Source organism: Lithobates pipiens, unplaced genomic scaffold (genome assembly GCF_037356315.1).
Source record: "Lithobates pipiens isolate NorthernLeopardFrog02 unplaced genomic scaffold, aLitPip1_a1.2 Scaffold_3, whole genome shotgun sequence".
Classification (NCBI taxonomy): domain Eukaryota; kingdom Metazoa; phylum Chordata; class Amphibia; order Anura; family Ranidae; genus Lithobates; species Lithobates pipiens.
Window position 1 is genome coordinate 23,311,504 of NW_027507790.1, and position 14,680 is coordinate 23,326,183.

General features: G+C 40.9%; 1 protein-coding gene across 10 annotated transcripts in view; it reads right to left on the reverse strand.

Moving 5' to 3' along the window:
* LOC143940222 (retinol dehydrogenase 12-like) overlaps positions 1–14,680 on the reverse strand; it is a 90,466-nt gene that overhangs the window by 32,855 nt on the left and 42,931 nt on the right. For 4 of the 10 annotated variants that reach the window (XM_077461390.1, XM_077461395.1, XM_077461386.1 and 1 more), the window contains exons 2-3: positions 5,253–5,382; positions 4,532–4,651 (exon numbers count right to left, since the gene is read on the reverse strand). In XM_077461390.1, the coding sequence (XP_077317516.1) occupies positions 4,532–4,651; positions 5,253–5,373 (241 nt within the window). In that variant the 5' untranslated portion in view covers positions 5,374–5,382. Of the gene's footprint in view, positions 1–4,531; positions 4,652–5,252; positions 5,383–11,397; positions 11,613–11,655; positions 12,173–13,424; positions 13,550–14,680 lie in introns of those variants that run through there. The other 6 variants (XM_077461387.1, XM_077461391.1, XM_077461389.1 and 3 more) reach the window with 6 other exon arrangements.

Genomic DNA, 14,680 nt, shown 5'->3' on the forward strand with positions numbered 1-14,680 from the left:
CCAAATATGGTGCTGCCACCACTATGCTTCACGGTGGGTATGGTGTTATTTTGGTGATGTGCAGTGTTGCTTTTGCGCCAAACATATCTTTTGCAGTTATGGTAAAAAAGTTTAACCTTGGGCTCATCAGACCAAAACAATTTTTCCACATGCTTTTGGGAGACTTCAGATGTGTTTTTGCAAAATTTAGCCAGGCTTGGATATTTTTCTTCATAAGAAAAGGCTTCTGTCTTGTCACTCTACCCCATAGCCCAGACATATGAAGAATACGGGAGATTGTATCACATGTACCACACAGCCAGTACTTGCCAGAAATTCCTGCAGCTCCTTTAATGCTGCTGTAGGCCTCTTGTCAGCCTCCCTAAACAGTTTTTTTTTCCGTCTTATCAGTTTTGGAGGGATGGTCAATTCTTCAAAATGTCACTGTTGTGCCATATGTTTTCCACTTGATAATGACTGTCTTCACTGTGTTCCATGGTATAGCTAATGCCTTGGAATTTTTTTATACCCTTCTCCTGACTGATACCTTTTAACAATGAGATCCCTCTGGTGCTTCAGAAGCTCTCTGCGGACCATGGCTTTTGCTGTAGGATGCCTCCTGTCATTTATGTTGGCCATACAAAAAAAGACTTCCTTCCAAAAAAACTTTATAATGTTTGTTCAATTTTCACATCGCTAGTGGGGTCAAATCGACATTTGTTTTCAACCACAGTAATGGGAAAATTCTAAAAGGGGCAGAATAGAAAACTTCTTGGTCAAAGGAATTTTCAGACCGTGTATGTGGTTTTCGTTCAGAAATGACATTCCTTTTAAAACTGAATGTTAAAAGCAAGTGAAATTTTCAAACGACATTCTTTCATTCAGCAAATGTACAAAGATTTTTCGTATGCATATTCTTGTCCAAAAATCGATACGTCAGTATAAGGATCGGTCCATTTCTGCAGTGCTTTTTGCATATTTGCACACGCAAGTTTGCTGTGATTTGCGGTTTTGCATTTTTTTATTCTTTTTTTTGGGCAATATGTTGTTGGGCAGATAAGAAAAAAATAAAAAACGCAAATCGTGGCAAAAACACACTGCTTGCTTTTCTGCAGCTTCTCCACTGAAGTCTATTGAACCAAAAAAGAACTGTTTTGTGTTGAAAAAAAAAAGTCCTTGACTTCAAATATGCAGTGGCTGAAAAAAGCAGATGTGTCAAATAGGAAACCATGTTAAATAAACTGTAGTGCATTTCTTCAAAAAGCACTAAAAAAACTCATAGGTGTGAACCAGGCCTAAGACGTTTAACCACTTCAGCCCCCGGACCAATAAACACCTTAAGGACCAGAGGTCTTTTTCCAATTTCGCACTGCACTGCTTTAACTGGTAATTGCGCGGTCATGCAATATTGCACCCAAACGAAATTTGCGTCCTTTTCTTCCCACAAATAGAGCTTTCTTTTGATGGTATTTGATTGCCTCTGCGATTTTTATTTTTTGCGATATAAATGGAAAAAGAGCGAAAATTTTGAAAAAAAAAAGATATTTTCTTCTTTTTGTTATAAGAAAAATCGAATAAACAAAATTTTAGTCATACATTGAGGGCAAAATGTATTCAGCCACATGTCTTTAGTAAAAAAAATGTCAATAAGCGTATATTTTTTGGTTTGCGCAAAAGTTATAGCGTCTACAAACTAGAGTACATTTTCTGGAATTTACACAGCTTTTAATTTATGACTGCCTATCTCATTTCTTGAGGTGCTAAAATGGCAGGGCAGTACAAACCCCCCCCCCAAATGACCCCATTTTGGAAAGTAGACACCCCAAGGAAATTGCTGATGGGTATGTTGAGCCCATTGAATATTTTTTTTTTTTTGTCCTAAGGGATTGAATAATGACAAAAAAATAAAAATAAAACAAATTTTACAAAAAGTTGTCACTAAATGATATATTGCTCACACATGCCATGGTTATATGTGGAATTGCACCCCAAAATATATTCCGCTACTTCTCCCGAGTATGGGGATACCACATGTGTGGGACTTTTTGGGAGTCTAGTCGCGCACGGCACCCCGAAAACCAATCACCACCTTCAGGATTTCTAAGGGTGCAAATTTTTGATTTCACTCCTCACTACCTATCACAGTTTCGAAGGCCATAAAATGCCAAAATAGCACAAAACCCCCCAAAATGACCCCATTTTGGAAAGTAGACACCCCAAGCTATTTACTGAGAGGCATGTTGAGTCCATGGAATATTTTATATTTTGCCACAAGTTGCGGGAATATTACAAAATTATTATTTTTTTTGCACAAAGTTGTCACTAAATGATATATTGCTCACACATGCTATGGGCAGAAGTCAAATTGCACCCAAAAATAAATTCTGCTGCTTCTCCTGAGTACGGGGATACCACATGTGGGGGACTTTTTGGGAGCCTAGCCACGTACGGGACCCCGAAAACCAAGCACTGCCTTCCGGATTGAAATATAAAATGCTACCAAAAAAACTGTTAGCGATCGCAGGGATCAGGCCTGACTCTGCGATCGCTGCAGTTATGTGTTTAGTGTTTTGTGAATGTGACAGTGATCGATCGATACTGCACTTGGGTGGGCTGGGCAGAGGGGCAAAACGCAGGTGCTAGCAGGTATCTGGGCTGATCCCGCTAACAATGCGTTTTTTTGGAACCCTAAACTGCTGGGGATGCTAGTATAGATCTGATCAGATCAGATATTGATCTGTTCAGATTCTATACCACTACGGGAGGTTTATGCTTTGCGTGTGGGTGTTAGCGGTACTGGCACTAACCTAGCGCTGCCTGGGGCGACGCAGACCCTGACCCTAAAATCGGGGGGGGGGGTTGTGTACCTATGTGTTAGAGTAGTGTTTTGGTGCACTTACTTTTTGTCTTCTCCTCATAGTCCGGTCAAAAAGACCGCCCCGAGGAGAATGACATCACTTCCTCCTTCCTGTGTATACAATACACAGTGGGAGGAAGCTTCTCATTGGCCAGGAGCGATCCAGAGGGGGTGGCCAGAAACCAACGGCCATCCCCTCATCACGGATCGCTCCTGAAGCGAACCGGACCGCCGTATCCCCCACCCGCTGGAAGGCAGGCACGTACATGTACGTGCTTGTGCCTGCCTGTGCCATTGCGATGACGTACAATGGCAATACGGCGGTCCTTAAGTGGTTAATAGCAGCAGCAGGCTTTTTTCTTTTTTTTTTTTTGGATCACCATCATAATGGGGTTAAAAAAACTAAAATTAGCCCTTTATAGTACAAAAAGAGCAGATAATCTCTACTATAAAGGGGTTAATTTATACTGTGAAACAGCAAAAGTAAAAAATGATATATTACGTTACTTATATCATATTATATCTATATTTATTACCAAAAACACACAGAAGTAGGATATATGGGCATTTTAACTAGGAGTAAGACATGATGCTATATGAAGGGTGGAAGGGAGATCTAAATCTTTTATATTAGAAGTAGTACTAAAAGCTGAGACTTTTTTCATGGATATGATCATTTTAAATATAATGCACAATGCTGGTAAAAGTTTACTTTAAATGTAATTGTAATCCCTTCTATTACCCCCAGTCTATCAGCCTCCACCTTCTCTGGGTTCAGATGCCCATCTTCCCAGCACAACAGCCTCCGGACCGCCCACCACACATTTACTGCAACATTGTTTTCTCTTCCAGGTCTGTTGGGCACAGCAGGAGGCAATCAGCGGGCCCGGGGGACACGATATCTGCCAATCGTTGACAAGAGAGGCAGTACGGCGGCCTGCCTATGTAAACAAGGCAGACCGCCGTTCTAAAAGAGAGATCTTGTGTTCCTGTTAAGCAGAAACACAGATCTCTCTCTCTCTCCCTCCAATTAAACTATCTCCCTTGATCGCCCCTGATGTTAACCCCTTCCCTGCCAGTGTCATTTATACAGTGAATTTTTTTTTAGCACTAATCACTTTCTCAATTTCACTGGTCCCCAAAAAGTGTCACTTAGTATCCAATTTATCTGCCGCAAAGTCACAGTGCCGCTAAAAATAGCTGATCGCCGCCCTTACTAGTAAAAGTAAAAATGCCATAAAAATATACGATAGTTTGTAGACGAGATAACCTGCGCAAACCAATCAATATACGCTTATTGGGAAAACAATTTTACCAAAAATATGTAGCAGAATACATAGTGGCCTAAATTGATGAAGACATTTGATTTTTTACATATTTTTATTGGATAGATTTTATAGCAGAACGTAAACATTTTGTTTTTTTTGTTTTCAAAATTGTCGCTCTTTTTTGTTTATAGCGTGAAAAATAAAAAAATCGCAGGGGTGATCAAATACCCCTAAAAGAAAGCTCTATTTCTGGGAAGAAAAAAAGGACATCAATTTAGTTTTGGTACAGCATTGCACATATGCACAATTGTCAGTTAAAACAATGCACTGCCGTATCACAAAAAATGGACTGATCATGAAGGGGGTGAAACTATGGGGCTAAAGTGGTGATTTTTTTTTTTTTTTTAAACAAACATGTTATACTTACTTGCTCTGTGTAATGGTTTTGCACAGAGCAAACCTGATTCTCCTTTTCTGGGATGCTTCTGGTTCCTCCTGTCTTCAGAGTGCCCCAATAGCAAGCTGCAAAGTGTAATATAAAGTTCCCCTATAGCAAGTTAAAAAAAAAAAAAACTCTGCTTTTAGAACCACTCACTTCATGCCCAGGACTATATGCCCCATGAGGCATTGCTCCTCACACATTCACAAGTTCTCAGGCACTTACTGACATGTATGGACAGTGTACTGAGCTGTATGTGTGCTGCACTGTATTCCCTGATATGTAAACAAATATTGCATTCTGTATGCAGGCCAACTAATCGGCTAAACTAGTTGACAACAATTTTTTAATCGATTAGTTGTCAATTGATCTGCCCTAGTATCTAATATTTGGTGCAAAAACACTGAGAACAGGTATCCAAATTAAAGCAAGAGATTCAATCAAATAATTAACCAGCTACTGCACTAGTACCTATACACATACAATGTAGATATAAATTTGGATCAGCTTTAGACAAGAATGGTGGAGTCATTTATGTCATTATTATAGTGAACAGTGTAGGAGACAGAACTCTGGAGGATGGGAGAGGCTTGAGAAAAGTCCTGGGAGCGTGCATGGGAGGAGGAGACAAGGGAGAGAGCAGGAGGTTTTGGGAGCAATGAAGAGAATGATTTGGTTTGTATTTTGAAACAATGTAAATTAAACTCACCAGTAATGAGGACAGTTTTGCCATCCAGTCTTTTTGCATCAAGACATAGGCGTCTGCTCTTAAACCACTTTAAATAAAGAGCAAAAAATAATGCCACCAACACAGTGACCAGCACGTACATGGTGTCCTCCTGTAACAAAAGCAAACATCTAATCAATTATACTTTTACACATTACTGCTCAGTAGGAGTAAAGCAGAGTTTCCTAAAACTGTCCTCAAGTTTTGACAACATTCAATGCTTTACTGATATATAGGTGGTAAAGAATATCCCATTGAGGAAATAACTCCATCTGCGCATGTGTGAGACTAGCTTTATTTGTCCACTTTTGGTCAGAGCAGATTTAAGAAACACTAGTGTATACAACAAATAGTTTAGAAGTTGACAAACTTTAACCTCTTCCCGCCGATCGTACGCAGATGTGCGTACTTGGCTTTCGGGGGGTTATACAGTTGCAGGCATCATCCTCATCCCGGTACCGCTGTTTAGAGCAGGCAATCGGCTTTCTGAGGATAATGTGGCTAAGAGCCGTTTGGTTGTTATCCTGGAGGAGCGGAAGGGGACGTCCCTCCCGCCGCTCTTCCCAGTGGCACCGAAGAGCCGATCGACGATCCGGCTCTTCCGGGGGGGGCTACTGACAGAGTAGAACAAAGCCAGAAACTGCTTTGTTCCAGTCTCCTTGATGAAAACACAGAAGCGACGTCACTTCCTGTTTACTCGGCTGCCAATGGCAGCAGATTAAAAAAAATGTACAGTATTTAGATACAAAAAAAAAAAAAGAGTACCTGTCACCAGGGATGTTAATCCTCATGACAGCAATAAAAGTGATCAATTATTTATTTAAATTTTTTTAAAACACAATTTAGAAATATAATAAAATAAGAAAAAAATTTAAATTCAAACCGCACCCGTCCCCACGAGCCCGTGCAGCAAAGAAAACGCATACAGAAGTCGCGCCCGCATATGTAAACAGTGTTCTAATCACACATGTGAGGAACCGCCGCGATCGTCAGAGAGCGAGAGCAAGAATTATAGCACTAGACCTCCTATGTAACTAACTTGGTAACCGTAAAAAAATAAATGTAAGCGTCCCCTATAGAGATTTTTAAGTACCAAAGTTTGTCGCCATTCCACAAATGCGTGCAATTATAAAGCGTGACGTGTTTGGTATCTATTTACTTGGCGTAACATCATCTTTCACATTATATAAAAAAATTGGGCTAACACTGCTGCACAAATACCGTGTGACATAAAATATTGCAACAATCGCCATTTGATTCTCTGCTAAAAAAAAAAAAAAAAATTATATATATATATATATATATATATATATATATATATAATGTTTGGGGTTCTAAATATTTTTCTAGCAAAAAAATAGGGATTTTAACTTGTAAACACCAAATGTCAGAAATAGGCTTGGTCATGAAAGGGTTAAATTTAGAGCTCAGTTTACTAAATTTTAACTTTGTGAGGAACTAGCGGTAAATGACTGACTGACTTATTCTGAGTACTGTATCAGGATTTAAAGTACTCTAACGTTAACTCTGAGCAGAAATAATTATATAATTTATAACTTCCTCCCCATGTGTGGAGCATACCGTTAATAGTATTTTTGTATATACTATAAAATCCTTTTCTTGGGCATGTATTGAGCAACCAAACAAATCTTAAACCTTTTGAATTATAATCACCATCTACAGGAGAATTGCCCGCTGTCAAACAGAAAAACAAAAAAAAAAAAAAAAACAGTTGATCATCCCAGTATAAAAACTCCTACCTACATGCACAGCATGCTTCAGTTTTGTAGCAAGGCAGCACCAAGACCACAATTATATACACAATGGGGTGGGATCTGTGTTCTTCAATGGACTCCAAAACAAGGATTTTATGGCAAATAAAAAAATCCTATTTACTTTCTTGCCCACTGAAGAAGTCTTAAAATCTTTGGGATTTCCAAAAGCAGTCCAACTGAAGTGTGGGAAAGAAAGAATTGAATTAACAACAGGCCAAACAACCCCCAGTTACTGGAGACTGCTCAAAGACCTGCCCCAAGTACCAACACCAAAAGATAGCATCAGATGAGGCTGAGATGTCTACCTGGCAGAACATGGGAACAGAAGACCAGGTGGCATCTGTGCAAATCTGGGAAGCAGAGGACTGATGGTTTAAAGTCCAAGAGGCGGTTCACTGCCCTAGTGGAGTAAGCCTCAACTGGAAAGGGAGGAATCCAATCCTTTAGAGTTTGGCTACGTTTCCACTAGTGCGACTCCAAAGTCACACGATTTAGATTGTGACTTTGATCTGCTTGAGATAGTCGCATCAAAGCCGCTGCAACTTTAAGTCACATTGATTGGAACAGGTCCCATTAAAATCAATGGGCTGTGACTTGACATGCGACTGTGTCCAAAGTCGCATGACAAGTCGCACTAGTGGAAACTGAGCCTTAGACCATTAGTCTGAATGACAGTTTGTATTGGCCATATGAAGAATGAGAATCGAGAACACAGGGCATGCTTCCTGAGTCCATCTGGGATGACAAAAAGGGGAATCAATCATTCTAAAGGAAGTAGTGGTTAAAAGATTATCATCCTGAACCACATTCAAACAATGGAGGGATATTTCCCTTTGGTGAAATGAAGCCTGACAGAGGGAAAGAAGAACAATGTCCTGATTAAAGTGGAAGACAGAGAGTACCTTGGAAAGAAAGGAAGCCCTGGCCTAGATATCACCTTATCCTTGTGCAAGACCCAAAACTGTTCCTTGCAAGATATGGCAGCCATCTCAGACAGTCAATTACCTAGCCAAGGTGATGGCCACAGGTGAAACCACCTTGTGGGTTACAATAGACAGAGGAAAGCCCCTGACCGGGGGCATGTTCCATAGGAAACCATGTTACATGGACTGTAGTGCAAATCTGCAAAATGCACTAAAACTGCATAGGTGTGAATCCAGCCTAAATGCAGATAAAACAAGGATTCAAATTGCATGGAGACAAAGGCAATTGGACCAAGAGGACCACATGGGAGACCCTCTGCACAAGACAATCATCTCTGAAACATATGGCAATTAGAACCAAATGTTGGTCCAGACTCAACTGCCAAAACAAGGGAGGATCCTTGCCACAGAGAAACTCCTGGGTGAAGGCCCTTAGACACACAGAAAAAAAGTAAGCCTTCTAGGTCAACAGCCATCACATCAAAGCTAGTGATCGTGGCGAATGGAAGTAAAACGATTGTTGGGACAGTGGATGTGGGCAGTCTGGCAGTGCCTATGTTGCACCTGCAAAACGTCATACCACGTTGGCACACCACAGTTGTCTGGGCCAATTCATAGCAATGAGAATCACCAGAATGCCCATCACCTTGGTCCTGTGTATCAGACGAAGAACAAGTTTCAGGGGAGAAAAGGAATAGATCAGGGTGTACCGATACCACAGAGCCACTAGCGCATCTCTTGCTTCTGCCAGCAGATACCTGTAACTATATGCAAATCTGTCCAGTTTGCTGTTGAACATGAAGGCCAGGAGGTCCATATCCAGCATTGCACATCTGTGACACAACTCTTGGTAATCTTATGGGTGCAGAAATGAGTCAACTGCAAGCACACCCAAGCAACTACAAACAGTTATTTTCCCACTCTGGAAAGTGGGTACACAGTGTCATGCTAAAGATGGCTGCTTGTCAGTGCATTTGGCAGCTTTGGAGTGCTTGACAGGTGGATAGGGATTCAAACCTGGGAAGATTCCAAGCTCAAGCTAGGATGTGCTAAATTGGAAGGGAACAGTAGTTTTACTGCGGGCGGGTGGCACAGGCAGGCATGTTGCCTGCTTCCAGGTTTGGGATGTGCATGCGTGTAGTTTAGAAAGGATGAGAGTGTGTTTACATCCACTTTACAGATGGTTAAGCAAAGGAGCATACCAGAGTTAGACTGTCCACATTGCTTTGCTATTGTTTTTGTTACCTCCCTATACCTTACATTATGGCCTTTTCTCATCTTTATTAGCTGTCCCCTTGTCTGTTTCTGAAGTGAGAATTTTGCTCTGCATAGCCAGCCATCTTTAACCACTTCAATACTGGGCCTGTTCTGGCACTCTCCTACATGTAAAAAATCATAATTTTTTGCTAGAAAATTACTCAGAATCTCCAAACATTTTATGTTTTTTAGCAGACACCCTAGGGAATAAAATGGCGGTCATTGAAATCCTTTATCTTTCACAGTATTTGCGCAATCGTTTTTAAAATGGCTATTTTTTGGGAAAAACTTATTATAAAAATAACAAAACAGTAAAGTTAGCCCAATTTTTTTGTATAATGTGAAAGATGATGTTAGGCCGAGTAAATAGATACCTAACATGTCACGCTTTTAAATTGCGCACACTCATGAAATGGCGCCAAACGTCGGTAATTAAAAAATCGACATAGGCGACACTTTGAACATTTTTACAGGTTACCAGTTTAGAGTTACAGAGGAGGTCTAGTGCTAGAATTGTTGCACACGCTCTAACACACGTGGCAATACCTCAAATGTGTGGTTTGAACGGCATGGGCGGGACTTACATGTGTGTTTGCGAGCTATCGGGGACAGGGGCGTTTTCATTTTTTCTTTTTTTTGCACTTTTTTTTTTTTGATCACTTTTATTCCTATTACAAAGAATGTAAACATCCCTTGTAATAGGAATGGTGTGCAGCAGGTCCTCTTTATGGAGAGATGTGGGGTCAATAAGACCTCACATCTCTCCTGCAGGCTGGAAAGCATGAGATCGGGAAAAAATCACCAATCTCATGCCGACAGCCGCGATCGCGGCTTTGTTTACTTCCGGGAACCCGGGCGTGACGTCATAATCTGGTCACCGGAAATCTTTATCATCGTCATCCGGCATGGCTGTTTCTTTCTCCAGGCCCCCGATGGTAGCAGCGGGAAGAGTCCCCTCCCGTCGCCTATAAGAACGATCAAGCGGTGGAACTGCCACTATGATTGTTCTTATCGTGCACAGAATCACTGGCTTGAAAAAATTATATCTGAATGATGCCTGTAGCTGCAGGCATCATTCAGATATCCCACTCTATGTCAAGAACGTCATATGACACCCTAAGGTATTGAAATGGTTAATGAACTTCCTGATTAGTAATTGGAAGCACTCACATCTAGCAGTATATACATATCTAAGCATCTCTTGGGAAAATTTGTGATACATGAGGAGACAGAGAACTTATAATTTTTCCTCCCCCACGTACCCCTGCGATCTTTGTCAAAATCCATGGCACAACCATAAGCCCATCCCCGCATGCCAAAGTCCTAGGTGTAGTCCTGGACGCTGAACTCTCTTTTAAGCCCCACGTCCAATCACTGTCCAAATATTGCCGCCTCAACCTCCGCAACATCTTCAAAATACGCCCCTTTCTAACCAATGGGCACAAAAAAACTCTTAAGTCACTCCCTGGTTAACTCTTGCTTTGGCAACTGCAACTCCCTCCACATTGGCTTACCCCTACATAGTCTATCCCCCCTTCAATCCATCATGAATACTGCTGCCAGACTCATCCACCTTACCATCCGCTCTGCGTCTGCTACTCCTCTGTCAATCCAACCACTGGAATTCCGCTCACCCAACAAATTAAATAAAAAAATACTAACAACTACTTACAAAAGTCATCCACAACTCTGCCCCAGCCACATCACTGACCTAGTCTCAAAATACCAACCTAATCCTTCTCTTCATTCTTCCCAAGACCTCCTGCTCTCTAGCTCCCTCATCATCTCCTCCCATGCTCCCTTCCAGGACTTTTCCAGAGCCTCTCCAATCCTTACCCAAATCTGTCTAATTATCTCCTACTCTCTTAGCTTTTAGATGATCCCTAAAAACCCTACTCTTCAGAAAAGCCTATCCTACCCACACCTAACAACTACATTTTCATTTTCTCCATCTGATCATCCCCCACAGTTATTACCTTGTGTTCCACTTAACCCTCCTTTTTATCTTGTAAGCGCTAAAGAGCAAGGGCCTTCGATCCCTCCTGTATTGAAATGTATTGTAACTGTACTGTCTGCCCCCATGTTGTAAAGCACTGCCCAAACCGTTGGTGCTACATTCATCCTGTATAATAATAACATTCAAACTCATATAGAATAGGAATCAGTACACACCTGCCAGCATTTAAAGTGCCTCTGATTAACACCAAATAAAGTTCAGCTGTTCTAGTAGGTCTTTCCTGACATTTTCTTAGTAACATCCCCCGGCAAAAGCCATGGTTAGCAGAGAGCTTTCAAAGCATCAGAGGGATCTCATAGTTAAAAGGTATCAGTCAGGAGAAGGGTACAACATTTTCAAGGCATTAGATATACCATGGAACACAGTGAAGACATTTATCGCGTGGAGAAAATATGGCACAACAGTGACATTACCAAGAACTGGACGTCTCTCCAAAATTGATGAAAAGATGAGAAGAAAACTTGTCAGGGAAGCTGCCAAAAAGCCTACAGCAACATTAAAGGAGCTGCAGAAATATCTGGCACATACTGGCTGTGTGGTATATGTGACAACAATCTCCTGTATTCTTCATATGTCTGGGCTATGGGGTAGAGTGGCAAGCCTTTTCTTACAAAGAAAAACATCCAAGCCTGGCTAAACTTTGCAAAAACACATCTGAAGTCTCACAAAAGCATGTGGGAAAATATGTTCTGGTCTGATGAAACCAAGTTAAACTTTTTGGCCACGATTCCCAAAAATATGTTTGGCGCAAAAAACAACAACACTGCACATTGCCAAAAGAACACCACAGTGAAACATGCATCATGCTTTGGGGCTGTTTTTCTTCAGCTGGAACAGGGGCCTTAGTCAAGTTAGAGGGAATGGTGAACAGTTCCAAATACCAGTCAATTTTGGCACAAAACCTTTAGGCTTCTGCTAGAAAGCTGAACATGAAGAGGAACTTCAAGATTTCAAGATTTGCCATGCTGATAGACTCATACCCAAAAAGACTGAATTCTGTAATAAAATCAAAAGGTGCTTCAACAAAGTATTCGTTTAAAGAGGAAAAGACAAATTTTTTTTTTTTTTTAAATGTACCCTATAAAGCAAAGGCATAATTAGCTAGTATGCATAGCATACTAGCTAATTATGAATAACTTACCTGGGAACTAAGCCCCCGAAGCGGTCCTCCATCTTCCTCTTCGCCGCTGCCATATATCCCAGAGCGACTTCCGGGTCTTGCGGCTCCGGCGCTGTGATTCGCCGGAGCCGCGATGACGTCACTCCCGCGCATATCGCCTGCGCGCTGCTGTCTACGGCGCATGCGGGCTGTCTTCGGGTAAATATCTCCTAAACCGTGTAGGTTTAGGAGATATTTCTTGGACCTACAGGTAAGCCCTAATCTAGGGTTTACAACCACTTTAAGGGTGTGCACACTTATGCAACCATATTTTATATTTTTATTTCTACTTCCCTGCCCTAAAAGATTACAGTTCGTTATTCAACCGAGTTGTATAGTTTATAGGTCGTATTAAAAAGGTTGAAAAAGTTCTGAAATTATTTATTTTTGTCACAGAAACCTGATGATATTTTAACAGGGGTGTGTAGACTTTTGATATCCACTGTATAATAAAAAAAAAAAAACAGTGGTGATCAAAAACCAAAGGAGAGGTCTATTTGTGTGAAAAAAAAGGATATAAACTTTGTTTGGGTAACGTGTTGCATGACCGGACCATGGGCAAGGAAAATAATAGTAATAATAATAATAAAAGAAAAAAAAAAATATATATATATATATATATATATATATATATATATATATATATATTAATAAAAAACACAACAGTATTTTTGATTGTACATGATTGGATGATGGAAGACAGTAGAGCTGCACGATTCTGGCTAAAATGAGAATCACGATTTTTTTGCTTAGAAGATAGATCACAATTCTCGCAGCATAACATCATCTTTCACATTGAAACAAACAAAAAAAAAAAATTGGGCTAACTTTACTTTTTCCTTTTTATTTTATTCATTGAAGTGTATTTTTTCCCCAAAAAATTTGTTTGAAAGACCACTGGGCAAATACAGTGTGACATAAAATATTGCATCAATTGCCATTTTATTCCCTAGGGAATCTGATAAAATATATACCCTGTTTGGGGGTTCTAAGTAATTTTCTAGCAAAAAATATTGATTTTACCTTAAGAAAGAAGTGTCAGGAAAAGATTTAGACTTTAAGTGTTTAAACTTCCTGCATTTACATGTTGCTTAAAAACTTGGCAGACTGCCCGTTTTCCTTTGATCTAAGAAGGAAGAGTTGGTTACAATTTTTCCTTTGATCTAAGAAGGAAGAGTTGGTTACAATGTTTCATGTTAAAAACTTGGCAGACTGCCTAGATGTTTGCTTTTGACAGCTGAGTGATCAGATAAGTCTCTCCACTTGTTATATGAAAGAATCGGCAAACTGTGCAATAGAGATCATCAGAGGGGTTGAATCGAGATCACGATTTTTTAACGATAAGTTGTGCAGCTCTAGAAGAAAGGAAAGCTTCCCCGCATTTACTAAGCTAAGGGAAAAAGCCCCTGCAGAGTGAACAGCCTACTTGCCTTTAGTAAATCGGTGCCTGTTTATCAAACAATTGCAAGGTTTTTCTAAGGCTGGGTTCACACATATGAAAAATGGATGCGGTTCGCAGAACATTTGAAAATATGTTCTTTTCAATGGGTCACATATGTGCGTTGCACCCGCAGCCCCCATTGCACAAATAAGTGTTTGTTTTCTAGGCAGTGCGAATTGTAGGCACATAATCTTCAATGGGAACGCATCTGATTCACAGAGGTATTCTGTTCTGAACACAAATTCTCTCCCCCTACTCCTCTCTCCCTGGTCAGTTGATCCGCAATTAAAACTGCGAACAATGGATTTTTATCTTCGCAGGGAAACCGAAGCTGTAATTTGCACCGCACATGTGTGAACCCAGCCTAAATCCTTGTCTTCACCTACAGCCACTTGCTGTCTACATGCATGTACTCTAGCAATAGCTTACATGGGACTTCTCAGGGTGGGTTTCCCCGATAGTGAGAACTGTGAACTATGCCTATTTATTGTGTAAGGAAAATAGCTGGGAGACAGGGACGGTGCTACCACTAGGCAGCCGCCTAGGGTGCACTGCTGCCTAGGGTGCTCGGCCACTGGTGTTCCTACTCTCTTCTCTCTGCTGCAAGCAACTAAGTCCCAGCATCAGACAGCCACTGCTCTGTTCGCACATAGTGTCAGAGGCACAGTGGTGGAGCAGGACTGCGTCTGTGTAGGGACTCCCGAATGAATGGAAGCAAGCAAACATTCATTAATGGGCACGGGTGAGGCTGCATTTGATGGGTGCTGGTGAGGCTGCATTAACGGACGGTGGTAGGCTGCATTGATGGGTGCTTCTGAGGCTGCAATTGATGGGCACT